General features: G+C 40.5%; 3 protein-coding genes across 7 annotated transcripts in view; 2 read left to right on the forward strand and 1 right to left on the reverse strand.

The window, feature by feature from the left end:
• Positions 1-1003: 1003 nt before the first annotated feature.
• LOC108874116 (guanine nucleotide-binding protein subunit alpha-14) lies at positions 1004-7124 on the forward strand. 2 transcript variants are annotated; one of them, XM_018662525.2, is made up of 7 exons: positions 1004-1341; positions 3750-3934; positions 4506-4660; positions 4907-5035; positions 5468-5597; positions 5744-5897; positions 6397-7124. In XM_018662525.2, the coding sequence occupies exons 1-7, from the start codon at positions 1221-1223 to the stop codon at positions 6585-6587; spliced, it is 1065 nt and encodes a 354-aa protein (XP_018518041.1). In that variant the 5' UTR covers positions 1004-1220; the 3' UTR covers positions 6588-7124. The 2 variants fall into 2 exon arrangements, with proteins under 2 accessions (XP_018518041.1, XP_050928896.1); XM_051072939.1 differs by having other exon boundaries at positions 1205-1341; positions 3727-3934.
• A 258-nt stretch (positions 7125-7382) lies between these two features.
• On the forward strand, positions 7383-18699 carry prune2 (prune homolog 2 with BCH domain). Of its 4 annotated transcripts, none has more exons than XM_018662502.2 (12): positions 7424-7461; positions 8004-8237; positions 9855-9921; positions 10054-10254; positions 10410-10586; positions 12884-12986; positions 16049-16180; positions 16310-16396; positions 16770-16868; positions 16958-16996; positions 17458-17508; positions 17633-18699. In XM_018662502.2, exons 3-12 carry the CDS (start codon positions 9867-9869, stop codon positions 17664-17666), a joined length of 978 nt encoding a protein of 325 aa, XP_018518018.1. In that variant the 5' UTR covers positions 7424-7461; positions 8004-8237; positions 9855-9866; the 3' UTR covers positions 17667-18699. The 4 variants fall into 4 exon arrangements, with proteins under 4 accessions (XP_018518019.1, XP_018518018.1, XP_018518021.1 ...); XM_051072940.1 differs by lacking the exon at positions 7424-7461 and adding an exon at positions 7531-7545; XM_018662503.2 differs by lacking the exon at positions 8004-8237 and having other exon boundaries at positions 7383-7461.
• Positions 18700-18820: 121 nt separating this feature from the next.
• LOC108874103 (proprotein convertase subtilisin/kexin type 5-like) overlaps positions 18821-25914 on the reverse strand; it is a 28802-nt gene continuing 21708 nt past the window's right edge. The window contains 8 exon segments of the mRNA XM_018662506.2: positions 18821-19792; positions 21066-21261; positions 21682-21759; positions 21761-21783; positions 22710-22927; positions 23564-23741; positions 23898-24134; positions 24951-25193. Of these exon segments, the coding sequence (XP_018518022.1) occupies positions 19320-19792; positions 21066-21261; positions 21682-21759; positions 21761-21783; positions 22710-22927; positions 23564-23741; positions 23898-24134; positions 24951-25193 (1646 nt within the window). The 3' untranslated portion in view covers positions 18821-19319.

The following is a 25914-nucleotide window of genomic DNA, read 5'->3' on the forward strand; positions in this document are numbered from 1 at the left end:
CCAATCAAGTGTTCCAACCAAACACATTATCCACTGAATATAATAAGCACCAGGGCTGAAACAATTATTTTCATTATTGATTAATCTAACAGTTATTTTCCTGACTAATCAATTGCTTTGTCTGTAGAATAGCAGAAAATAACAGATATCACAGTTTCCCAGAGAAAATCTTCACATTTAGGAAGCCTTTGAAATCCCTGCATTAAAAAAGACTTGATGATTTATCAGTTATTAAAATACATAAGTTGCCCATTAATTTTACTCATGGTTTGAAGCTCTAATAGACATTAGCCGTGAGTTAGACTTTTTTTTTCTTTTTACATTTGTGTCTATACTACCTACAGTAGTTTTAATATCAGTAATACTATACAGCACACAGTATTTTAAAGCTATCATGGCAGTTCCATCATTTTTGCATGTTTATGGTCTTGTTTTTCTCTTTAAAAAAAAAAGTCCCGTCTCAAGTTTTCCTGAGTCCACAGTCATGGTGAAACCTTCAAAATATTCAGTTTACCATCATAGAAAAATAATAAAACTAACTTATTTTGATTTAAGATTAGACAAGTGAATGTTTGTCACTGCTGCTTAAGAAATAACTTGAAAAGTAATTTAATATCCCTTGAAAATCTTGTTTTTGTTGACCTCCAGTGGTTTAACTTGTCACTTTGCTGTGGCGATGTAGAGGTGTACTGCAGGACACCGTGACGACACTGTTGGTTACAGGTGGAAGTACGACCAGAGGCGAGACAAACCTGAATCTTTCAACATGGCTTTAAATGTGTTACTCCTGTAACACCTGTGCCCTCAGGTATTATTCGTGCAGTTAAGGTGCAGTTTTGGTGTAAATTAAACACATATGCTTAAATGCTGTGAATTGTTTGGAGCTGGGTTTCCTCCATTATGTTTTCCCTCCTGCACTAGACCTCACTGTGGGAAAAGAGTTTCAAATTCAACGGCCCATGGGAGTACGGACCTGTAAGCAGATACACACGAGCGTTCCACATAAATTTCCACTGCCTTTCACTCAGAGCCTGCCCATCTGCCCGCCTCCCGTGCACAGCAGGAATGTGAAAAGCACCTGAACTGGATCTCGCACGAGGAAGAATGACTCCAGAAAGTCGCCAATCCACCTGTTCCGGGACAGAAGTTTCCCTGGCAGGCCTGAGAAAAATCATTATCCATTCATTTCACTAACCCCCCACCCCCCGTCTCGGACAACAATGGAGGAGTGCTGTATGTCTGGTGAGGAGTTGGAGAGACTCCGGATACACAGAGAAATAGAGAGACAATTACGTCGTGATAAAAGAGATTCTCACCGGGAATTAAAGTTGCTGCTTTTAGGTGAGTGCCAGCTGAGTTTGGTTTGGTCCACATGTTCACGCATGGCGTCGGAAAATGTTTGAAAATAATTAACTTCCGCCCTCTGACATTCTCAAAACTGGTACTCAAAATCTCAGACACCTGATTTACAAAGTGACTCAATGTTTATCATGATGTAGATTCTATAGTTCATGGTTACAGCTCAGGTGAATGTCGTTTTAGACACGTAGCCAGCCAGTGTTACTAGCTGTGTCTTGGCTGAACCCTGAACAAAACACTTGACTGACATACACATATTAGAAATTGGTCAATATTTGTTTGGTAAACACAAAATATGAATTTACATTATTTTGAATTTGTTTTTTAAAGAACTGTGACTACAGTATGTATCAAGTATCAACAAAAAATGCCAAAAATCACTATTTCCAACTTATCAGAAGATTAATTGACAATGAAAATAATCATCAGTCGCAGCCCCAATACTTACTGAGCTGGATATTGCATAGCAATGCTTTGAGTTTAATGGTAACTTGAGCATGCTAACACGCTCACAATGATGTTAACGAGGTTAAGCAGGTATGATAGCACTAAACCAAACTAATGGGAATGTCATTAGATTTGTTCATAAAAGTACTCGACAAATTAAACTTATCATCTGATGATGGCATTAGACAGAAAGCAGAGGGATCATCAATATTTTGACAATTCTGAAGGGACATTTTTTCATTCAAAACCAAAAATGTCAGCCTCAAGGTTGGACTAGAGGAAAAGCTAAAGCATCACTGAAGTTATTGGGCGTCATCCTCTGGGCACTGTGAATATATGCACAAAATTTCATGGAAATCCATCAAATAATTGTTGAGACATTTCATCACTAAAACCAGAGAAATCATTCTCTGGGGATCATGATCCATCCAAAATCGTAAGGGATATTTCAGTCTAGGGCTTACGTGGCAGTCCGACCAACTAATAAGATATCGTCATGACCCAGAGCCACGCAAATTACCTGGCTAAAACCTCATCGTGAGTGTCTGTGCACAGATAGATGGTGGGCAGACTTTGGCAGGAAGTAGTTTTCAGTGATAACATGTTATCATTTGCATTTACAGGTTGTGAGCGACTGTATCATTGTTTTTGGAAAGATTTTGAGTTGAGTGCATTGATTCATCGTGGATCAATGGATCGCAAGGCTTCAGTTTGTGTTTTTGGTTGCACTCTTCCTTTAAAGTAGTCGCAGGTTGCCTGTTGCATTCTTCAAATAGCTGGTGAAACCCTGATGAGTCACTGGCATGATTTTTTTTTTTTAAAACTCTCATTCAAATCAAACCAGACTGACACATGTTTTCAGAAGACCACGCCTTCAGTTTCATAGACATCTTGCTCATGAGACATTAGGGTCTCCAGTAATAATGCCTATGCAGGTATGTAGAAGCAGGTAGCCTGTATTTGATGTGTAGAACATTAAAAAAGAGAGCAAAGTATCATACAGTGCAGAGAGACATCTTGACAACTGTGAAGATGAGCAAACACCTCATGAAATACATCACAGCTCATAATAGCTTCAGATGAGGCCTGTTTTCTTCCAAGATCTATCAAAACAACCCACTTATAAAAGCTAGACTGTTGGTTAAGTTGGAAACAATGCATTGGACATGAAGGACTGTGTTTAAAGGTCAGCACTACTTTAAACTTCAACTTGAGTTAGCCTGTTTGGAGAACAATACTCTCCAGTAAAGGTCAGTGTAATGGTTAACAATTTTAGGCATTTTAGGTGGTTAGCTGACACTCTTATCAGGAGTAATTTACAACCAGGGGGCAGGAAGCGGTTCACTGTTCCACTCAAGGACACATGGTTGTTGATAGACACATTGACACATTGACAACACATTTGTACTTTGCAGAAAAAAACAAATACACCTTTCATTTACATTTTTATTATTATTATTTTTATTTTAATTTATTACTATACTTTTTTTAAATATATTTTGGGGGAGATCAACTTATATGTTATATGTTTTTTTTGTTTGTCTTGTTTATATAAGTGCACATTCCAGAAATGAAAATAATTTATAAATAATACATGAAGAACATGAGCATAGGGTGCTTTTATAGAAACAAAGGAACAGTTGGTAGCTTGCATAAACCTGAAGAAACCAAGCGCATATGCACCCACTCATGCACAGATTCTCACATCTGTGGCTTGGGGAAAAAGACTGTTACAACCTGTGAATCTCCAACTTGTGAGAATATTCTTTCACTCTAAAGAATGCAGCCTTTTTGTTGTTTAGTTGCTGAAATCCTGTTTAGCTGCAGCTGATTGATGTTCAGATGATTTTTTTTTAGTGCTTGTCACAGATGTCCTATTTCTGGCATTGCTTTGATCTCATTCCATTTTTCATCCTTCAGTCTCATTCATCTCATTTGCCTAGGGACTGGTGAAAGTGGGAAGAGCACTTTCATCAAACAGATGAGGATCATCCATGGCAGTGGATACAATGACACTGACAAGAAAGGCTTCATTCGGCTGGTGTTTCAGAACATCGTCATGGCCATCCAGGCGCTGATCCAGGCCATGCAGACTCTACAGATTGACTACATCGATGACCAGAACATTGTGAGAAACTGTACATGTTTTTAAAAGAGATAGCACTGGTTCCTTCTGTAGCATTTGATAAAGCTCACTGGCAGGTTAGCAGGACTCTAACAATACTCTGCAGCCATGCTAGAGGCTAGAGTCTTTGGGCTAAATGCTAATGATGATGGGGGGCTAGATAAAAAGTTTAGATATTGCCAAAGCACCTGCAGATCATCCTAAGTGGAACAAGAATGATGGTACCAAATTTCATGACAGTCCATCCCATAGTTGTTGAGACATTTCACTAAAAAACTACAAATATCAACCTCATGGTGGTATTAGAGGGGGTGGGAGCCAGGGGAGTCTTTAGGGTTTATCATCTAGGGACAATGGACATCTGTACAAAATTACATGGCAATACATCCAGTAGTTAATTTATTTCAGACTGGACCAATGTGGTGATTGAGTTTTTGTCGACGTCCACAAAATCCATCTACTGAACTTCTTTTGCAGCTCTCATCCTCGTAAAGGTCTATTTATAAGTCAGTGAAAAATACAAAGTTTGTTTCAAAACAAAAATCCCCTGTGGATGTTTTTTTTTATGTGTCAGAGCCAAGCAGAGAAGCTGAGCAAAGTGGAGGCAGACCAGGTGTCCACTCTGGAGGCTTGGCAGGTGGAGGCCATTAAAAGAGTGTGGAATGACCATGGCATTCAAAGATGCTACGACCGCAGGAGGGAATTCCAGCTATCTGACTCTGCCAAATAGTGAGACTTTTATGTAATTCATGTCTGATCATTTACATAAACCCAAGGCTCTCCCAGGGAACCATTTTTTTGTTGTGCTTTATTTTGCATTCATCAACTCAAATAATACAAGTGTAGATTTGTACGGATAAATGTTAGATGTAACTCGGCATATAACAAATGCAGTTTTCTGTATGATGTTCCCTTCTATCTGGTCAAGTTTTTTTTCAGAATATTAAAGTGGATGCACTGTTGTTAACCTTTCAGTTACCTGAGCGACTTGGACAGAATCACCAGCCCCTTTTACATACCGACCCTGCAGGACATCTTGAGGGTCAGGGTCCCCACCACAGGCATCATAGAGTATCCCTTCGACCTCTCAAAAGTTATCTTCAGGTAGGGTATTGCACTTTAGTACCTACTACAGCAAAAAATACAAGGAAAATTTTTTAAAAAATCAGTAAAATGTGATGGATTTTCAGACTAAAACAATATATGAAGAAGAATTCTATCCCTGATTTGGTTATAGTGCCCAAGTCTTTGATGCTGTTTTGAAACTCTGGGGATCTAACATTTTGAGAAATCACACTCCTTTGCTCACTCTTGCCACGGGTTGGATGAGGAGGTTGACCACTCTGATGTCTGTGCACTAAATATGAAGCAATAGCCAGCAGCAAATTAGCTTAGCTTAGCATAAAGGCAGCACCTCTAAAGCTTACTAATTAACACAGATTTTTTTTTACCCTTTGGACAGTCAGGCTATATTATTTCCTTTAATAATCAGGTAGTATTTATATTTTACTTAAATCAATGGTCATATGTCTCTAGGATGGTAGATGTGGGTGGCCAGCGTTCAGAGAGGAAGAAATGGATCCACTGTTTCGAGAACGTCACCTCCATCATCTTCCTGGCAGCCCTCAGCGAGTATGATCAAGTCCTTTATGAGACTAAGAGTGATGTAAGTTCAAAAGCCAGTTCAGTCTTTTGCCCTTCAAAATTATGATTTTATTCTTAATTTCCTTTTCCTCAGCTGTAGATGGTGTTCCTTCTTTTATTGCTGTGAAATTTGCATTGTCCGATCATGTTCCCCTCTTCTTTCCTCAGAATCGACTGAGAGAGAGCCTCGCCTTGTTCAAGACCATCCTCTCATACCCTTGGTTCCAGGAGTCCTCCACCATCCTCTTCCTGAACAAAACTGACCTGCTACATGAGAAAATCGCACACTCTCATCTGGCATCCTACTTCCCAGCCTACACTGGTAAAGAATGCTCTTTGCTCTTTTTGCTTCACATGTGACAGCATTCATAGCTACAATATGTCCCAAATCACTGCCTATTTACTATTTAGTGCTTTGTAATTGCTGTCTGCCATTCTGACTGCAACTATTTTGATAATCAGTTTGTTGTTTCACTTCTTTTTCAAGCAAGAACAACTGAATATTTTAGTGTTTTGGACTGTTGGTCAGACAAAACAAGCAATTTGAAGATGTCATTTTGGCCTCAGACAAACCATGATAGGCATTTTTCCACATTTTTTGTAACAATTACTCAAGAATATGACTGTCAGACTAATAATTAATCCCATAATAGAACAATGTTTTTTCCCTTGGCATGCACACTACTTTCTGGTATCAAGTAAACTATTGAGTAAATGAGTGGACAAGGGGGTGATTTCAAACGCAGCTTATGCCCCAGGTGATCTCTCAGAGTGTAATTTCCTCTAAATACACAGATTGACTCTGATTTTGACCCTCACAGGGCCTCAGGGTGATGCCGAATCTGCGAAAAAGTTCATCTTGCAAATGTACAAGGAGCACCACATGGGGCATCAGAAACCCCTTTACACACACTACACCTGCGCCACAGACACAGAGAACATACGTGTCGTCTTCAAAGCCGTCAAAGACACACTCTTCAGAGATAATCTCGAAAAGTTCAACCTCGAATAAGGGAGCTTGTGGGACAAAAGCAATGGTTTCACCTTTAGGGACAAGAGAGCTGGTTACAGTCAACATGTTGTAACACTTTTATGGACATTTTATCTGTTATGTGCTGTCGGCTCTCAGACAGCACTGTCAGGTAAAGCACGTTTATCTCAGTACTGTAATACACAGACAGCATGTGCTGTTTTTTTTTTTTTTATTATTTACAACAACACAGTTCATCATGCTGTAAATGTTAAAAAAGTATATATTCTATTACTACAGAAGAGAAATGGACAACTGCAATATCAATTAATGTTTGTGCTGCACTTTACTAACAATACTGTTGGAGAACAGATGTATGGTATCAAACTGGTTTGACAAAGTCTTATCTAGAAAGAATGCAACCCACCCTGCCTTACAACTCTGAGAGGAGGAAGTGGAGAATGGCCTACAGGGAAGTACAGTGTCTTAGTATATATTTCTGCCTATGAATTTTTTTTTTCGTCACTAACCTTCACTTAATATAGATATTAAAACCACACATATGTGTTTTTAAACAAACTGAATTCTGCATTCCTTATTTTTCCTGTCACTTTGCTTAGAACTTTATTTTGACTTAAAATAAGACAAAAAACTCTCTCTCTCTCTCTCTCTCTCTCTATATATATATATATATATATATTATATATATATATATATATATATATATATATATAAGGAAAATGACAGAGAACACAGAAATGTATGATAAAGTCTGTTTTTGGACACCTCTACTCTGTGCTTCAGGCGTGGCCACGCTGTGGTAACAACCTTTGTACTAAACAATGGTCAATAATGTGCAAAGGTCCAGGCAGGCTGGTGTCTGTCTTCCTGTCTTAACTGTTGGGACTTAACAGTGGTAAGTGAAAAGAGGCATTCAGCGAGGTTAGACCTGCAGGGAGAACAATGCCCGTGTTTCCACACGGAAGCAGAGACTGTCTAGGTACTATTGATTTTATCTGCTTTGTGGTTACAGTTTGCTTGTTTAAGGGTTGAAAAGTTCAGTGCTAATGCAGCATATAAAGGGACACATTTGAAGTTGCTTTATAAGCAGTCGAAGGGTAAGCATCAGATATTTGCTTTGGATCGGTTACTATTTTCTTGCCAGCATGTTGTAAAGTGTGTGAATATTATCAGCACATGAAGCTAGCAATGTTCTGATTGTTATTGCTCTTTTTTTTTTTTTTTTTTTTTTTTTTTTTTAACCCCGAGGGTTAATAAAAAAAATCCTGTAGCTGCAGCAGCCAGGCTCACAAATCTACTGTCAGGCATTAAACAGCAGTCCCACACTCCTCGCGGGTTGTAATAACACAGCGGCGCCTACACATACACACAGAGTTTATCCCCTCCAGTCAAGGAAAATAATGACACACGAGCACACCCTCCTATATCCCCATTCAGTAGCTCTGCCTGAGGAAGCTGCTGTGCAGAGAAGGCTGTTGTAAGCAGGTGATCGCCCTTATTTGGTAGTGGCCCAGATCATGTGACCACAAAATGGTGGAAGCTGTGAGGTGTTTGTAAGCTGAGCATCTCCACCGAAGAGGCTGGGAACAGGAAATAGGCAGGGGGAAAACTTGGAAGCACATCCATGCTCTGAGACCCAGGGAGGACACACATTCCTGAGCCCCGGCAGCGGTGAGTAGATGGTTTTTATTATGTGAAGATAAAAAGAGGAGAAAGAGGGATATGTTCCTTTTTTCTCTCCTCCTCACAGCCAGCAGACAGGAAGAGAGAGGGAGGGAGGGAGGGAGGGGCTGCTGTCATCAGCACTGTGGTCCTGTGCTGTGCTGGGGAAGTGGATCTGAAGCAGCAGCAGCCTCCTCCATGGTGGATGCTTGTAACAGATGATGCTGATGTTATTATTCTGCAGTGGTAGGGGTGTGTGTGTCAGGGTGTGCTTATTATCTGTGCGTACGTCTGCACATACATTACATATTTCTGTGAATTGTCAGCATGACAGTCATTTCTACTGTACAGGGATCAGCCATTCGGCTTTTTTCCCCCTCCTTCTGTTGCATCTGCTAATGCAATCATATTTTCCTCGTTCCAGGCTGAATGTACCGAGGAGGAACAAGGATGTTTCTTTTTCATGCGAATGAGCACACGTGACTCACTGTGAATTTGCATCTCTGCCCAATCTGTGTTCGGGCAAGCGTGCAGTCATTCGATTTGAATCAGCACTGGGAAAAAAAAAAGTGCAGCAAGGAGGGGAAGGGGAAGGAGCTTGACATGATGTAACTAGCCCCCCCACCCCACCATCCCTGTCAGCATCCTCCCCCTCCCCCAGTTTAAAATGGAAGGATTATTCATGGGGGGGTGGGGGGGATGGAAGACGACCTTTAACCTCAAAATCTTTCTCATTTCCCTTATCCCCTCCCCCTCCTTTCTCCCCCTACTCATTTACTCCCTCTGCTCTGTGATAATGATGTAGCTGTTGATACAAGTAAAACCAACACACCGTGTTTTAACACATGCTGGTATTTGGGGCTTCTAGTACTACTTATGCTTTGTACTATAGACTGGCCATGCAGGATTTTTGAGGCAATATTTGGGAGTAAAAATCTGATATAGGTATACTGGCTAATTTTGATAAACGTTAATACATAATATAAACAACAATCTCGATATGGATCCATTAAGTGGGACATTTTACAATAAAAAAACCAGTGCTCTCTGGTGGACAAGCTATGTAATGGACACACTGTTTCTAAATGACCTCAAACCTAGTATTTATATGCATTATTTATGTATATGCATTTCTGAGCTGCAGCTTCTTGTTTCTCATTGGCCAGCATATACATTGATACCTACACAGCCTCACAGCAACAAAGTTCTCTAAGCTTTCTCTTACAGCCCAAAGACCCCCCCCCCCCCAATGTATGAACATATAAGCAACATTTCTCTGCTGTGTTATTGTTTCATCATTCGTTTTGGGCACAGAATCTTAATCTGAAAAGTAACTAGTAACTAAAGATTTTAAATAGCTGTAGTGAAATTATAAGTAGCAATTATAGAGGAGTATAAGTATAAAGTACATCAAATTTATCTACCACTGGTAGTTTTTAAATTTGGCTAAGTTGCAAATTGAATTTAACAACAGGTCTACCTCACACTAAAATCAGATTAATGCTCTTGTCTGCAAATCACTAGATGTAGAAGAGTCACGGGTGATGGATTATATAACTGGTTACGCTCCAGGTTTGTTGTTATGTCATAAGAGTCCATGTAATAACTGTAATTATCTCCTCACAGGTCCTCCTGGGGATGGACCTGGCATCAGAGAGTAAAATGAACTCTGAGGGGGGCGAAGGCAGACCAGGTGAGACTGAATAAACCAATGCTCAGATTCAAGGCAAACCAACATTCCAAAGAGATATAAAAAAAAAAAGTTTTTTAAATCTCAAGTGGCCCTAGTGAATAATTGTGTTTATGTACTGTTTTTTTCCTGTAGTCCCTCCTACCTCTCTTCCCCTACAAGGAGGTGCCACCCAGAGAAAAAAGCTATCTGCCCCCCGTATCAGCCTGTCACTGGACCAGAGCGAGGATGATTTGGGGGAGACGCCAGATGACCTTGACATTAATGTTGATGATCTTGACACTCCAGATGAGGGGGACTACCTCGACTACACGGACCACGAAATGGACTGGGAAGGTGGGTTATTCATGGTCCTTGTATTGTTCATGCTGCATAACGGAGCCATCAGGAGTGTTATTAGCGATACCTGTGCTTTTTCTTTCTATGCTGAGTCAAAATGCCTGCTGTGAAAAAGATCAATAAAAAGTATTTGGTCTTTTTTCCCACATCAGACCCGAATGCAGCCAGCAGGAGCGGGACAAGTGAGCCTTATGATCCAATCCCGACATACAGCGCTGAGGAGGAGCGCCAGGATGGCAAGCTATGGAGGACGGTCATCATTGGGGAGCAGGAGCATCGCATCAACATGAAGATCATTGAGCCCTACATGAGAGTCATTTCCCATGGAGGTGACTATCAGAGAGCTAATTCACCTTCATAACATAAAATGTCACTGTTATACACACTTTTTAAAGGCTGTCATTCAGTGGGAAACAGTCTGAGTTGATCAAAATGGTTTAGGTTCATTGTTGACAATAGAAATATATTTTTTTGTCAAACATTTTAATATGACATCAGTACATTATTTATCTTATAAGTAGTAGGATTAGTGTGCATTATATGTTATTTTTGGTATACTACCTTAAGGAATGCATGATAACCAATTTCATTACAATGTTTTTTAGTATTTTTTAAATGCAGGAAACTGCTTTTTTTCTTTTTTTGAACAACCTCTGACTTTATTGTGTCCTCCCGCCCCCAAATTCTGACACCAAACCTATGCCCTCTTGATTTGATTAACTCAGACTGCTGAAGCCTCATATTACATTCACCTGAACTTCAACCATCATTTACACTGGAATCACATTAGAGTGGGATCTCTTAATGGCCAACATAGACAGAAGGAACAATTACAACTACCAAAAACTGTTGCACTATGGGTCCTGCTTTAAGAAAGACTTTCTTCTTTAGTAGTCTTCCTACAATAACCAGTATTCATTGTAAATTCTGCCACATGTCAGCACTGCTGGCACAAGGACAAATAGAGATAAGCAACCAAACTGAAAAATGTCCAAAACTAACAGCATGTATTCAGGAAAAGTAAGGTTGGTCTTTTTGTTTGAACAATTTAAACAATTTCCTGTTTTCAGTTTTACCTTTCAACAGAATATTATAAAAGTCCAAATCTCCGGTGTACTGATCACAATCACCTATTGTGTTTGAGCAGGAAGACCAGTTGGCAGAATGATGTTAATCATTTTGGAAATACCTCAACTTAACCTTGAACTCAAGCCAGCCAAACATGAGGAAATACAGGCTGTAGTTGAAGCTGCTGAGTTTCACATCACCCAGTGCCATCACTAACAAACTGTGGAAATTTTTAGGTTCTTTTTTTCATATGTCCACTGAGCATTAGAACAAGAGGGTTGAGGTTGAAAACTGGTAAAGTGCCACTTGACAATAACATACCCTGCGTGTTTAGTGGAGGGTGACAGTCGCTGACCAAAACCACTCACTACAAGCATGCAGACAGGTGACAAATTACAGGAAAATCCATGCTTCCACAGAGGGCAGAGGGCATGAGGGGTCACTGAATGGTTTCAGTATGAAAATGGTGTGAATCATATGTTGTAACATTTGCAGTCACCAGATCTCAACACAGTGGAACACTTACCTACAGGTTTGACATATTAGGTATGTTAGTACTCAACACTACCATCAAAATATCAGGGCTATCTTCTTTTTTTTTATCTTGTTAACAGTCTAAAACCTGGAAATATTCAGTTTAGTATCATATAAGACAAATTAAAGCCACAAATCCCCACACTGGAGAAGCTAAATAGAGATTTATTTGGCATTTACATTTTTGTATTATTCACCTGTTACTTTTCTGTCAATTGGCTAATTGATCAATAGACTTTCAGTGCTAAATAAGTGCCCAAATAAGGGAATATCTTTTGGAAGAATTGTGTTTTTCCCTCCTGAAGAACTTATAAGACTTAAAGAATATTTGTCAAGGGGCATTGAAGAGGAGGCTCATGGTATCCAAACCCTTGCTAAAACAGTTAATGTTGTTTTTTCCTGTAATTTATCACCCATCATTAAGACTGTTGAGAGACCTGGGTCTTATATTAAAGCCATACACATATTGGTTTCACAGGCAGGGGCCCCATTCTTCTCTCCTCTCTCTCTGCAGGGCTCACTAAAAGCCAAGGGCCAAGGGCTCGCCCCCTGATAATCCTGTGCCTTAAGTAAATCCTGACCATATTACCACTACTGATGGAAATTGGACCCCAAAACCATAGCAGATAGTGCATTTTCTTCCCACTGTGTCCCTCTGTGCTGTGAGCTTAAGTGAAACACAGCCGTCCCGTGGAAACAAGAGACATCTGTCACTGAACAGTCAATATCACCAGTTCTGTCATTTAGATAAAAGACCGTCTGTCTGAGTGACACCAAATCTTCTGATGAATGGGTTGGTGAATAGAAGGAAATTACATTAATCTGAAAAGTAGTGAGAGGAAACAGGACGGAGAGACAGTCAGACAAAAGAGACACAGATTGGCAGATAAATAGAACAAAAAAGAGGAAAATAAGAGAATAACCAAATTGTGAAAACTATGCTAATTAAGGCTAAACTCTCACCGACAATGGAACAAGGTCAACTTGACTCTTACTCCTTTTATTTTTCTGTGTTTTTATCAAGGCTACTATGGCAACGGAGTGAATGCCATCATAGTGTTTGCTGCCTGTTTCCTGCCAGACAGTGACAGAGAGGACTACCATGAAATAATGGAGAACCTCTTCCTGTGAGTATTACACTGCAGTTTTAAGCAGTCATGTACTTTTTCAGTGTGTCATACCCTGGCCCACTTTGTAATTTTCAGTCACTCATTAATTCAGTCACTCATTCAGTTTTTTAATTAAGGAAATGTTACAGTTATTGCTCTCGCAGTAATGTTATTAATTAGCTTTTTAGCCCCGCTAGTGTTGGATCCTTTCACCACTTTGGTCAAGACGTAGTATGGCCAAAACCATGAAAGTAATATCCAAGTAGGAATATCCAAGTTAGATAAAATGTTTATCATGTTGACTATCTTTGTTCAACATCAATTGCCACTAAACACAGTGGAGTTAATGGGAATGTCAGTCATTGTGTAGGTATTTGGTCTTGAAAATTTGACCAGATGAAGTGCTAGATGAAAAGTCACAAAAGCAGTTTCAGTTTATCCTGCGGGGAACATGAATGTCTGTACCAAATGTCATAGCAATCCATTCAATAGTTGAATGAAGTCAGGGGATACCAAAGTTAATAGGATTCATTCCCTGTGGACAATGAATGTCTGTTCAAGTGCACAGAGTAGATGTTGAAATATTTCAGTGTGACCCAAAGCGGTGACATCAGATCAAATATTGATCCCTAAGGCCATACTGCTTGTGTGGCTAAAAATGGATTTTTGTCAGTCATGGTCCCCAGAGGATCCAAACAATGACTTTGGTGATACCTTGAGTTTTCATCTAACGGCATCATAAGGTTGACATTTTTTATCTTTAGTCTTCATGGTACAAACATCCAAATACCTGCAAACAACATTCTCATTAGTCTCAGCTGAACTTTGCATTTAGTGATGATTAATGACTTTTGGATGTTAGCCTGCTGACACTGAATTTAGCTCAAAGCAGTACTGTATGACCTTAGAGAGTTCATCTTATGTCCATTCTTGTTTGATTTATGTGAAGCAAATATAGAGATATCACACAGAAGATGCATTTTTTTCTTTTTTATTCTTAAAATGTAGTTCAAAAAGCAAGGATGCAGCCCAAGTTTTTAATCAGCCTCCCCCCCTCTGTAAATAAAGTGACAGAAATAAAGTGATAATCTAGCTTGTTTGCTGAGACCTCCCATGCTGATGTCTTCACTGTTGTGCTGGCACAGATGCATTTCATGCTTGGACAGTGTGGTTGGGATCCCACAGGCTGTTCTGTGAAAGATATTGAGTAAGCTGGCATATCTGAGAGTTTTGGATAGAAATGAAAGGAGGTGAACGGTAGTGTCTGCAGTTTCTGATGCCAGATGGCTTGAGGTCTGAATACTTGCGAGGAGGAGTAACTGTCCTGGGCGGTGAACAGTATGCAGCTTTATGTTGGTGGGAGATGATCACAATAGTCACGAAACAGAGTGGATGTTGGTTTGTGAGCTGGAGAAGGACATTGGATTAGGAGGAAAGGAGAGTCCAACTGAGCCTAAACTCATTGAAGTTGGAGGAGTTATTGAGGAAACTCGAAGGACTACGGTAGCTGAGGATATTGTCAGAAAAATGACAAAGTTCCCTGCTGATTGAGAAGAAGGAGAAAAGGTGGAGGGGGTGGGGGTGGGGGGAGAAATGAGAAAGAGATAGTTTCTTTTGGTTTGAATCAGAGAATTGGATTTTAAAAAGGGAGAAGTCTGATTGAGCTGCTGAGATTGATGCAGAGAAGGGGGGAAAAATGTGAAATTCAAAGCAAAACAGCTCATCCATGAAGCAATATTTGCACCAGTTTCTCGTAGCTGACATCAGAGGAAAGAGATTTTTGAAATGCTGCTAGTTTTTCGAATACAGGGCAAGACTCATCTCCTATTCCCTCATAATGTGGGCATTCAGATTCTAATTAAAACTGGTTCTGCATCTTGCTCATACATTTCAGCACTGTGACACTCGTAATGTTAAAGACATTGTGACACTTTTTTCTTATGGTATCTAGATTTTTGCCAATTGAAATACATGGCAATGGAACTAAAATGTTACAGATTTTGCAAGAGGCATGTTGTTTTTCTCCTGTGATATGGCAAGAAGGTAGAGATTTGACATCTTACATTTTTTTTATTTTATGTGAAGTATATCAGTATATTTGTCCGAATTGATCTATGCACTATATCAGATATTTATGATCCCCCTACAATGAATCCTATTGACTTTGGTGATTCCCAACATCTCCTCATTTGTTCTGACTGCAAATCTGCAAATCAAATTTGTCAAATCATATCTTTGGGAGAGACTTTCAATACTGTTATTTGCAAGTGATCAGGTTGGATTTGTGTTCCTTGACACCACCACCCTACCTGTGTGGGTTGCTGTTGTAATGGCGTAGGCACCAGTAACTACGCAGTCACTCTGGATGTGACGTCATTGTTGTGCATCCTGTCACTCAAAAGGCAATTTGAAGCAACCAGAGCATCTGGACAGAGACCCATCTGTAGAGATCCAACTGGAATCGTATTTCAAATCACCTCCAATTGTCGTTTAGGTCCAACTTGCAAAAATAAGTTTTTTGATGTCCAAACTTTCTAAAATCAATCTGGATACAATCTGGATGCTAGAAAGAAAAACAGATTTGGGCTGGCAGTCTTCCCCGCAGGAGGAATTGTAATAACTTTGTTGATCCCCCTTCCCTTAACTTTCCATCTAGCTCCATTATCCACTACATTATTTTTGACCAAATACCTGATGACATTGCCTTCAGCCTCAGCTTTATTTAGTGCTAATTAGCAAATGTTAGCATTCTGACAGGTTAAACATCAGCATGTTAGCATTGTCATAGTGTGCATGTTATCATGCTGACATTAGCATTTAGCTCAAAGCACCAGCACAGGGTTAGCATGCCTGTAGAATTTTTATCTTGTTGAATTTTGGCTTATTAAAGTATGAGAGGAGCACACAGTCCAGTGCACTATTTTTGGGTCTAATTACAATTTCATTCTCTGTCTCTCATGAATGTTATTTGAGGAAAAAAAACATATTCACTTTTTCTTTTTTTTTCTAAATAGAAGATAGAAGTGAGGGTCACTGATTTTTTAAATATCACACTGCATGGTGTTTGTGTCTGTCTTCAGCTATGTGATCAGCACACTGGAGCTGATGGTGGCAGAGGACTACATGATCGTGTACCTGAATGGAGCCACGCCCCACAGAAGAATGCCTGGTCTTGGCTGGCTGAAGAAATGCTATCAGATGATTGATAGAAGGTCTGTCCCATTCACTTTTACCTGTTGTGATCATACTGATTTTGTGATGGGTAACAGAAGCAATGTACAGCTCTCAAAACACGGACATGTAAACACACTTAACAATGTGACATATCCTGTTGTCTTCAGGCTCAGGAAGAATTTGAAATCCTTCATTATCCTTCATCCATCATGGTTTATCAGGACCATTCTAGCCATTACCAAGCCCTTCATCAGGTAAAGATGATCCCATTTTTACTTGCCACACTCATGCAATGGGTCTAGGGATTGGAAAGTTGGTCTGTGGGTCAATATACCACTTTGGGTCAGACTGAAATATCTCCAAATCTATATTAGATATTGCCAGATTTTACTGACCCTGGCAATCCCCTGACATTTTCTCTAACACCATGAGACTAACATTTTTAGTTGAAATGCAGTAACTTTGGTGATCCCTAAACTTTTCATCCAGTGCTATCATCAGGTTAAAGTTTACACTGCTGTAAACTTACTGTTTTACTTCTGTGTGCTTATGCAAACATGTACTTGTCATTGCACTTGTGCTTGTTTTGATGCATGCGTGGAACCTGTATGTTACTCTTGTCCCCAGCGCCAAGTTCAGCAGTAAGATAAAGTATGTGAACAGCTTGGATGAGCTGCAGAAACTCATCCCCATGGAATACATCCAGATCCCAGAGTGCATCATTAGGTGAGTCTGCGCCCACCCCCTCCTCCAAGCCTGAGTCGTCTTTTTAAATGGCTTTAAATTCAACTTGTCGTTTGACCTCTCACCTCCAGACTTGACAAGGAACTGAAGGAAGCAGCGGAGAACTCAAAGTAAGCATCAACTCTCCTACCTCTCATTACTGCCCTCTGCGGAGGCACTGGTCCCTGTCTCAGTTTTATCCTTGGCTGGAGTGCTCATTTATCAGATGGCACACTTTTAGATCACAGGAACTCTTCTGGATGAGGACCAATTGGATTTGGCTATGGTTGCAATTACAGAAAAGAGACAGCAAAAAAAAAAGAAAGTTGCTAAAGATGCAAAATATATCGCTTTCATCTCATTTATCATTACATTAAAATAAATGAGCCCATCCTTATTGCAGAGTGATCTATTACACTGACAATAAATGAAGGAACAAAGCTGTAGAATTACACACTAAGCTCTTGCTGACTAATTGAGCACTGAATTTTAAGATGCACGTGTCTTCAAATTCACAACATACCAATGCATTACAGCAATAAATCCTGCTCTAACAACCTCTTCTTTTTTTTTCCCCTCCCTTTCATTCAAGAGTGAACAGTTTTCTGCAGGGACCCGAGCCAACAGCGGCAGGCAGAACAGAGTAAGTCCTCTTAAGACATTTAAGTTCACACATGGAAGAGAAATGGCTTCATGTCAGCAGTCTGTCACCCATACATAAACACACCAGTCTTTAATGTCTTTGTTTTGTTCTTTCGACTTCCCAGCAGACCAGATGTAGCGGGTGCCAGCAGCTCTTAAACCCAAACATCCTAAATGGATACGTCACCTCAATGTTCAGAAGTCACTGTTGTATTGTATGGCTGAAGCTGGAAAAGCATAGGCAAAGGCTTGTTAAGCTAGTGTGTGTGCGTGTGTGTCAGTGTTTGTCAATTAGACCTTGGGAGTTTAATATGAAAACACAACTTACAATAGTCGACACTCAGATCTCATTCTTTATGGCTGCTGTAGTATCTACTGTACCTTACACCTGCAATCCAGAAGAACTAGATAGTCAAGTGTGATGCTTGGCAGCACCTACAGAGTAGCATCAACGTTCACGGGTAGCGTAGGAAATTCAATTACACACCAGACGGTGCACTGTGCAAAACCATTTTGTAGAGTCTATAGTGTTGTAGTTGTGTGTGCATGAGAAGCAGTGAAGCAATAACAGCACCCTTTACTGGTTACACAGTCTCAGTATTTCAGAGAAAGAGCCAACTTGTGCGTCAGCAATCTACAATAAAAGCACAAGGTGAGGCCAAAAAAACCTTGTGCCATAAACAATGACCAACTTTTGCATTTCAGCAATCCAAACCTCCAAACCTCTTTTGTTCTAAAACTGGGAAAATAGATATTTTATCTTTATAGAGTCAAACCAAGGAGGAAGGAAGTTAAATATAACATCAAGTTGTCAGTGCAATGTGAGAGCACGTCCTTTTAGCCATGTTCTGGAAATGTGTGTGCGCGTGCGTGATTATAGTCCGTCTGTCATACAAAAAAAAAATGGGAATCATCTCTTCAGCTTCTCTTGGATCGACAGGAAAAAACACCTCATACAAAAATAACGAAAGGGATCTCTATAAAGCACAATATCTTCTTTGTGTGTGTGTGTGTGTGTGTGTGTGTGTGTGTGTATTCACAGGCATGTGTGTGCATCAGTGCATGCCCCCTCCCCCATAGATAACTGATGGTCCTCTTATCCATTAGTCTTCTGCTATGGTGTACTGAGGATGTGCAAAGAAGTTATGGATCACTGTCTTAGTAATTCAATAAAAACAGACTTAAGTCTGAACACTGTTTTCAGTCATTGTTTAACTTTAATTGCATTGCTGCTAAATGAGGAGTCAGTCTGTGTCTGCTTTGTGTTGACACAAATTTCTCTCCTCTTCTATTTTTTTCCCCCTAAGACTTTATTTGAACACATTTTAAAATCTAAATTCAATGACAGCAAACACATGGGAGTAAAGAAAAGCTTAAGAAATACCATGATTAATCAAATTTAAAATGCTAATCCAACAACACAACAATTAACGAAGAGATGAGTAATATGATTAATGAAACTGTCAAAACTGGTAAATGCCCACAATAAATTATGTTATTCGTGGGAAGTCATCATACTCCAAACAAAGTCTAGAAAATCAAGCTTAATTATGTTAAAAGTCTTTAAGTTTGCTAAACGACATGGAATTTTCTGCAGTTCATTTCATTTTGTGAATGGATAACAGAATACAAAATACAACTCATAAATAGCTTCTCATGTCTCATTTGGTTCAACTCATATTCAGTGAAGGATAAATGGGCCTATCCCTCGGGGCAGGGGCAGATAAACAGCACAGAGGAGGGAAGGAATGAAAGAGAGGGAGAAAAGTCTAGAAGAGAAGGGAGAAATATTACAGAAGAAATTATTCTACTTCACCGGAACGTGTAGCTCTCATCATCGTACTCCAGCTCGTCGTCGTTGTCATCTCCTAGTTGTCCATACCGGAACTTCCTGTACACGGTGCCATCCTGGCCCATGTAAACAATGTCCTCGTCTTCATCATCGTCGTCGTCGTCGTCATCTTTAATCCCCGAGCGGCGTTCGCCGATGTCGACAAGCTGAGCCTCCTGGAAGCGACCGCCAGCAGAGGAGGAGGAGCCGGCTCGGCCGCTGTAAGACGCAGAGCTGTAGCCCCCGTATCCCCCGCCAGAGCCCAGCTTCTCGTAGCCACGAGGGGGGATGTCTGGGGGCGCCCTTTTGGAGCGGGAGTGTCTGATGAGGAAGACGACAGCCACCAGTCCCAGCACCAGCAGGATGCAGGAGATGATGAAGACTGTCAGGTTACCTCTGGCCTCCTCCTCCTCATCGTTGGTGAACGCCAAGTTGGTGCTGAGGACGCACTCTCCTAGAAATGCCCCACAGGCAGGAAGTTTAGACACTAACGTACTAGTTAAAGTACTGTCCCGTCTAAACAGGAAGATATTAAAGCATTTCTCAATGCCAAAATAATTAAATGATTAAATGATATTTTACACATAAAGTTCAGTTTACTCACCCTTGGTTCTGTGAGTTAAAAGTCCCATTAATTTTCCACTGACTATCACATCACATAGCTCACAGTTTACTGCACATCTACAGCTCAAACAGCCATCAAACTCTCCTGGTTTTATCATCAGTCCAAAAGATTAACACAGAACAGAAAAGTCTTTGATAAAAAGTTGAAGGTACAAGCCTGTGTGCATAAAAACTTTGGGGGAGAAATTGACTACAAATTCAAAGGTGCGTTTCGGCAAGAAATCTCCAGTCACAGAGGTTGATATTTTTTCAAGCTTCTAATGGTGGGGTAAAACTAAATGATGATGCTACTGAGAAAACAGTTTTTACAATCTGCAAAGAAATTCAGTTCACTTTTAATTTCTGGGCCAATTTTGGGTGAATACAGCAACTCTGATGCAAAGTTTTGTCAATAATTGCAATGACGAAGCGTTTGGAATTTGCGACAACTCTGATTCATGGCAGCTGAATCTCATGGGTATTGTACTATTTAGTCCTGTCTACCAAGCTAAAATGGTAGGAAAAATGTGATTTCTCAAACAAAGATGAAATAATTGAAAGTGGTTGCCATAACATAAATTTAAACGATCATTACACTATCCAGGAGAGTCTAATCTTCCTATGTTAGGCAAATTTGTTTAAAGAAAAAACTGAAATGGGAATATAGAAATCTGGGGAAATCTGGAGCTTGACTGTACTGGGGACTGAGAGTCAGGGTATCTCTGCTGCTTCAATTTTGACCCTGACCAAATTTATAGAGGTCCAATAGCAAATTACTAATGTTCCTCTTTAATAAATATTTATCAAAAAAAAAAAAAATCTTTCTGTTTCTCATGTTTTTCTGTGCTTTTTCTGAATATTTTTGGGGTCAGACAGAAAAGCAATTTGAAGACATGGACATGTTGGAAATTATGATTAGCATTTTTAGCAGTTTCCCAGTGAGCCCCAGTTATTTCTTACTTAACAAGCGATACAAGGTAATTTAATCTACGGATTGTCCCTGTGCACAACCAGAAAAGATGATAAAAGTAATCTGAATGTCAATGTTGACTGACATGAAACCCTGCCACGTGCCCCTCCATCCTCCATTTTCTTTCAACAAATGAGACAAACCCACAACCTACCTCGAGTCTCGGTGCAGTTACAGCAGTCCTGCTGCGTTGCCCTGGCCTCCTCCTCGTCCTCGTGGCGGCAACAAAGCAGACAGCGCCCTCCAGCTTCTAAGATGGCCTGAGCAGGGCACATGGTGCAGTTGGCTGGACCGGGCCCCCGACACTCCAGACAGGAGCTGTCACAGTCTTCACAAGCGTGGCCTGAACCCTGATGAGGAGACCGGAGAAAAGACTGACAATGAAAAGCCTTCATACTCAAACACGGAGCTACTGCATTTTACATCATGATTCCTGATCTATTGCTTTCAATGATATGCAAGACTTACATTTCTAACAGGACTGAACATAAGTGATGCACTCCCTTTCAGCTTAATCAATTAACATGTCAGACAGTTTCAGTAGGTTGCCTCACGGCATGAGCTGGGAGATCTCTTTTGAAATCATGACACAGTAATAATTTTCACTCTGCTGTTCAAGATTTACTCCTGGTGGAGTAATAAGTCAGTCTGAATTACATTATAGGATACCTGGGGCCAAAACATTAGTCGTGATTATTTTGGTGAGGCAAGGACAGGGTTTTATAAAAAGTTAACATTTGTGAAATTAAAACCTAGAAAAGCGTTGTTACCTTAATCACAGGGTACTGCCCTATGTCGCACATGGACTCGCACGTTCCATCTGAGAGAAGGTATCCAGCGTAGCATGAAGTCACAGGACTGGGAACCTCTTCCTGCAAATAAATGACATTAAACTTGGTGACGTGTTTCTTTATTATGATGAAAATTGGCTTTGCAGTCAGCCCTGCATACACTGACCTGCTGCAAATATTAAAGGATAACTTGTATTTTTGAAACTGAACATTTTGCCCCATTTTTTGGTATAAATGATTTGTAAAGACAAAAACCTCTGGAGTTGGTGCAGTACTGAGCAAAAGCAGTGTACCCGGCCAGCATGAACAAATGCAGCAATGCAATCCAATGGGCAACTGTCCATGTCAAAGTACGTCCACTTAAATTCTCGTTTTTCCCACTGATAGGCTCAGAGTGTCTGTCAACATTATAGTGGTGGAAGAAGTATTCAGGTCCTTTACATAAATAAAAGTACCACACAATAATACAAACAAACCAATCAAAGCAGTAGTATTCCAGCAGCTCCTGTGTTCTGCAAGATAAAATTACTATTTTTGTCAATGGAGTCTGGTAGCAATATATAGTGATGTTTCTGATAGATAAAAAGGTCTAACTCTCTAACCCTTTCATCATTTGCTGTCAAAAACAGGGGGAAAATAAGGCCCACGTTCAAAAGTACCAGAGCTATCCTTTAACTGAACTAAATCCAGGACTGAAATAATCCCCAATAACAATCTCCCAGCTCTTTTAGGAAATTGTTCAGTAACTTTAATTTAGCTTCATTAGGGATCAATGGCCATGTTCTGTAGCTTTAGATTAGATGAACATTTGACTTGTTAGATGAATGTCCCTTTACAGGATGCACGGGCACACAAACCATTACTATGGTTTAACACACAATACACAAGCTCTTCACCACCTGCAGTCTGTGGAGAAAACCGCAGCATCAATATCTCATTACCTACATGTCATCTGCATGTGTGTTTATATTCATCACATTAAATTGCTGCTGACTGGACGCCTGTACCTGAGCATGCTCTGCAGCTGGCGTGGCAGGGCTCGCAGGTCCTGTGCGCGGTGTCGTGGTAGTATCCCTGGGGACACGAGGGGATGCAACGGCCTTCTTTCCGCATGTAGATAAGACCCAGAGCACAGCTCAGGCAGCTGTCCTCCCCGCCCCCGATGCACTCGCCGCAACTCGGGTCACACCTCTCACACATCCTTGAGCCCGTGTTTCCATAGTGACTACCGAGTAGATGGTGAGAAAGTTATGATAGATTAGATTCAATTAAATGAGATGAGATTAGAGCTTTGTTGGTCCTCAAAGGAAATTCCTCTCCATAGCCACTCAGTCACATATATAACCATAACTACTCAGACATTACTTAGACCAAGACACCATGACAGAACACTTCACACTATTACTGAAGAAAGCGAGTCACAGGTTCTGCATGATAAACTTAAAAAGCCATTTCTTTTTTTGCTATTTGCTGCATTACCCTCACACAGGTCTCAAAGTATGAAGGGAGGCATGTCACAGGAATAAATAGCCTTTGTGTCCCTTTTGTGTTTCCTCTTGAGTATTTAACTGCACATCAATTTAACGGCACGTTAATTTAACTATCTCAATCACCGTAACCCAAATAAAATCAAGCCTAATTAGCATTTTACAGGCCACATGAAGGGCTATTTAAATCTCAGGCTAAATTAGCTTGTAACTCCAAACTGCACCCCTGTCTAGCTGGCTAAAGAAAAGACATGGTTTAGAGTCCACAGTGACATTATGTGACTGGGCTGATCTTTTATTAATGACAATACTGTGTGACCGCACTTAACATGATGGATGAGCAGCATTGCTGGATGGCGAGCAGGTTAAGCTACCTGTGCTGGCAGGTCTCCACACACTCTTTGCCCTCTCGAAATAGGTGGGTTTTGCAGGCGAGACACTCATGGCTGTGCTTTCCAACACAGGTATCACAGGAAGGGTGGCAAGGCTCGCATTTCTGCCCCGACTCCTCCTCATAGTAGCCTGCTGGGCATTCATCCACACAGGTGCCATCTGCACCAAAAAACAAAAAAACAAAAAAAAAAGAAAACACACAAAATGATCATGCGGCTGCACAAACAAGTCACAGATGCCTGGAGAGAGCTTTCCAGGACAGGCAGACCTCAGGAGAATTCACAAGCCCCTTACAAAAGACCAAACTCGACTCACTGAGCAGGAGATGTTTCTGGTTGCAGCTCAGGCAGTGGGTTTTTCCGGGACCTGAACACCTGTGGCAGTATTTGTGACACGGATGGCATTCCCCGTCCTGGTCTGCGTACTGGCGAGGCGAGCACTTGTTGGCTGATGGCACACAATGGTCATGGCCGTCCAGCCTCTGATCCTCTCTGCAGCTGGTGCAGGAGCCAGCGTGGGGCCCCGAGCAAGTGAGACAAGATGCTTCACAGTCTAGAAATACAAGTAAAAGAGTAAGTGAATGAAAGAATGTTGTCACGCATATAAGGAAAATAAATATATTTTCAACTAGAGTCAATATTTATCTAATATCTTATATAGTAATAGTCTATCTGATAATAAATATTCGGTTCTCACAGCGTGCTCTCTGCAAACATTTTCTGCAGGCCAAATTCAGTTCAGATGAAAATAAACATTAAAAATCACCCACTGTCCATTTTGCAGCACTTCCTTTAAATGTCTTCCTGCTGGCAACTACTGTAAGTAGCAACAAAAGTGGGCATCGCCTACAACATTTTCCTGGGAGAAACATGCCATCCTCTGTGTTTTTGAATAACAAAAACCAGAGCGGTGTGTCTTTCTCTAGGGAACTGTCTTTGGCATCGCTGTTCTGTTTTCAAGGTTTGACAGCTGCCTGTTAACTGTCTGAAAAGCGTTGCTATTTTGGTCTGAGCTAAAGTCAGGAAACACACTCAGGCATAGTAGAGAATATAACTGAGAAAATGCATGAAGGACGCTCTACAGGACGGAAAATGTTGCATCAGTCAGAGGAGAACAAAGTGCCAGGAGAGATGGAGCATCTCTGAGTTTGTCAAAGCCAAAAGCACAGGCGTTCTGAATTTATGGTAAAAGAAAAAAAATAAATAAAAAATAAAAATAAAATTAAAATAAAATTAACAAAATACATGTGCTCCAACTTAGTTTTGATCGAAGGAGGGCAAGTTTGCTTGTGTGACCCTCTGTGTAATCCTGCATCTCATATTTCACTTAACAAACCTTTGAGAAACTTGTGCCAAGTTTCTGTTATACCTTTACATTCTCCTGTTATGGCATCCCTGTAGGTATGGGAGGAGCAGGGTGTCAGGCATGCCCCATTGTGCAGGGTGGCCTCAGGGTGCGCGCAGTCATCGCAGTCATTGTTGTTTGGCCCGTCACACAAGGTGCAGTCAGGGTGGCAACGCAAACACTCTCCTCGCTCTTTGTCCTCAAAGAACCTCTCGGGACAGTCTAGCACACACAGGCCCTCGTGGAGAAAGTGATACTCCTCACAGCCTGCACAAAGACCAGCTTTTAGCACTGAATGGAAGAACAATTTAGTACAACTCAGTGGAACTACACTAAGTACTCTTAAGTGTTGGAGAGGAATGCAAGGGAAAGAAAGAAGTGTTTTCTGTCTCTGTCAGGGATGGATTTCACTTTGGCAATGAGACATGAATGAAAAACAAACTTAAAACATGTGAGTCTCTTATCCTGGTTCCAAACACTGCAGTACAATAGTGTGTTTCCAACAGTAAATGGAATCGTCATCTAGAAAAAGCTATGAAAGCAGTGAGAGTGAACCAAAACAGTAAAAGTTGTTATCTGGACAGCTAAATGATGAGCTGAAACTCGCTATAAAGCTCCTTAAAGGTGCTATATGTAAGTTTTTGCTATTGCTACATAGCTAATGTTAGCATTAACAGCTGTTTACACAGCCATTGTTGCGTTGAGGTTAGACAACGCCCTCTGGCAGTTATTACGGTTATTACACATGAACATACCAATCATATTTTATGGCAATCCATGCAATAGTTGTTGAGATTTTTCACTAAAAATACAAAATGTCAACCTAAAGGCAGCACTGAAGGGAAAGTCAGGGGATGTGTCTGGGATTACCAAAGTTATTATAATGCATTGTATGGAAACCACGACATGAAAAAGTCCATGGCACTTATATTTCATATTTCAGTTCAGATCAAAGTGGCAGATGGACCAACTGAACAACACTGTCATC

This window comes from Lates calcarifer, linkage group LG9 (assembly GCF_001640805.2).
Source record: "Lates calcarifer isolate ASB-BC8 linkage group LG9, TLL_Latcal_v3, whole genome shotgun sequence".
Taxonomy (NCBI): domain Eukaryota; kingdom Metazoa; phylum Chordata; class Actinopteri; family Centropomidae; genus Lates; species Lates calcarifer.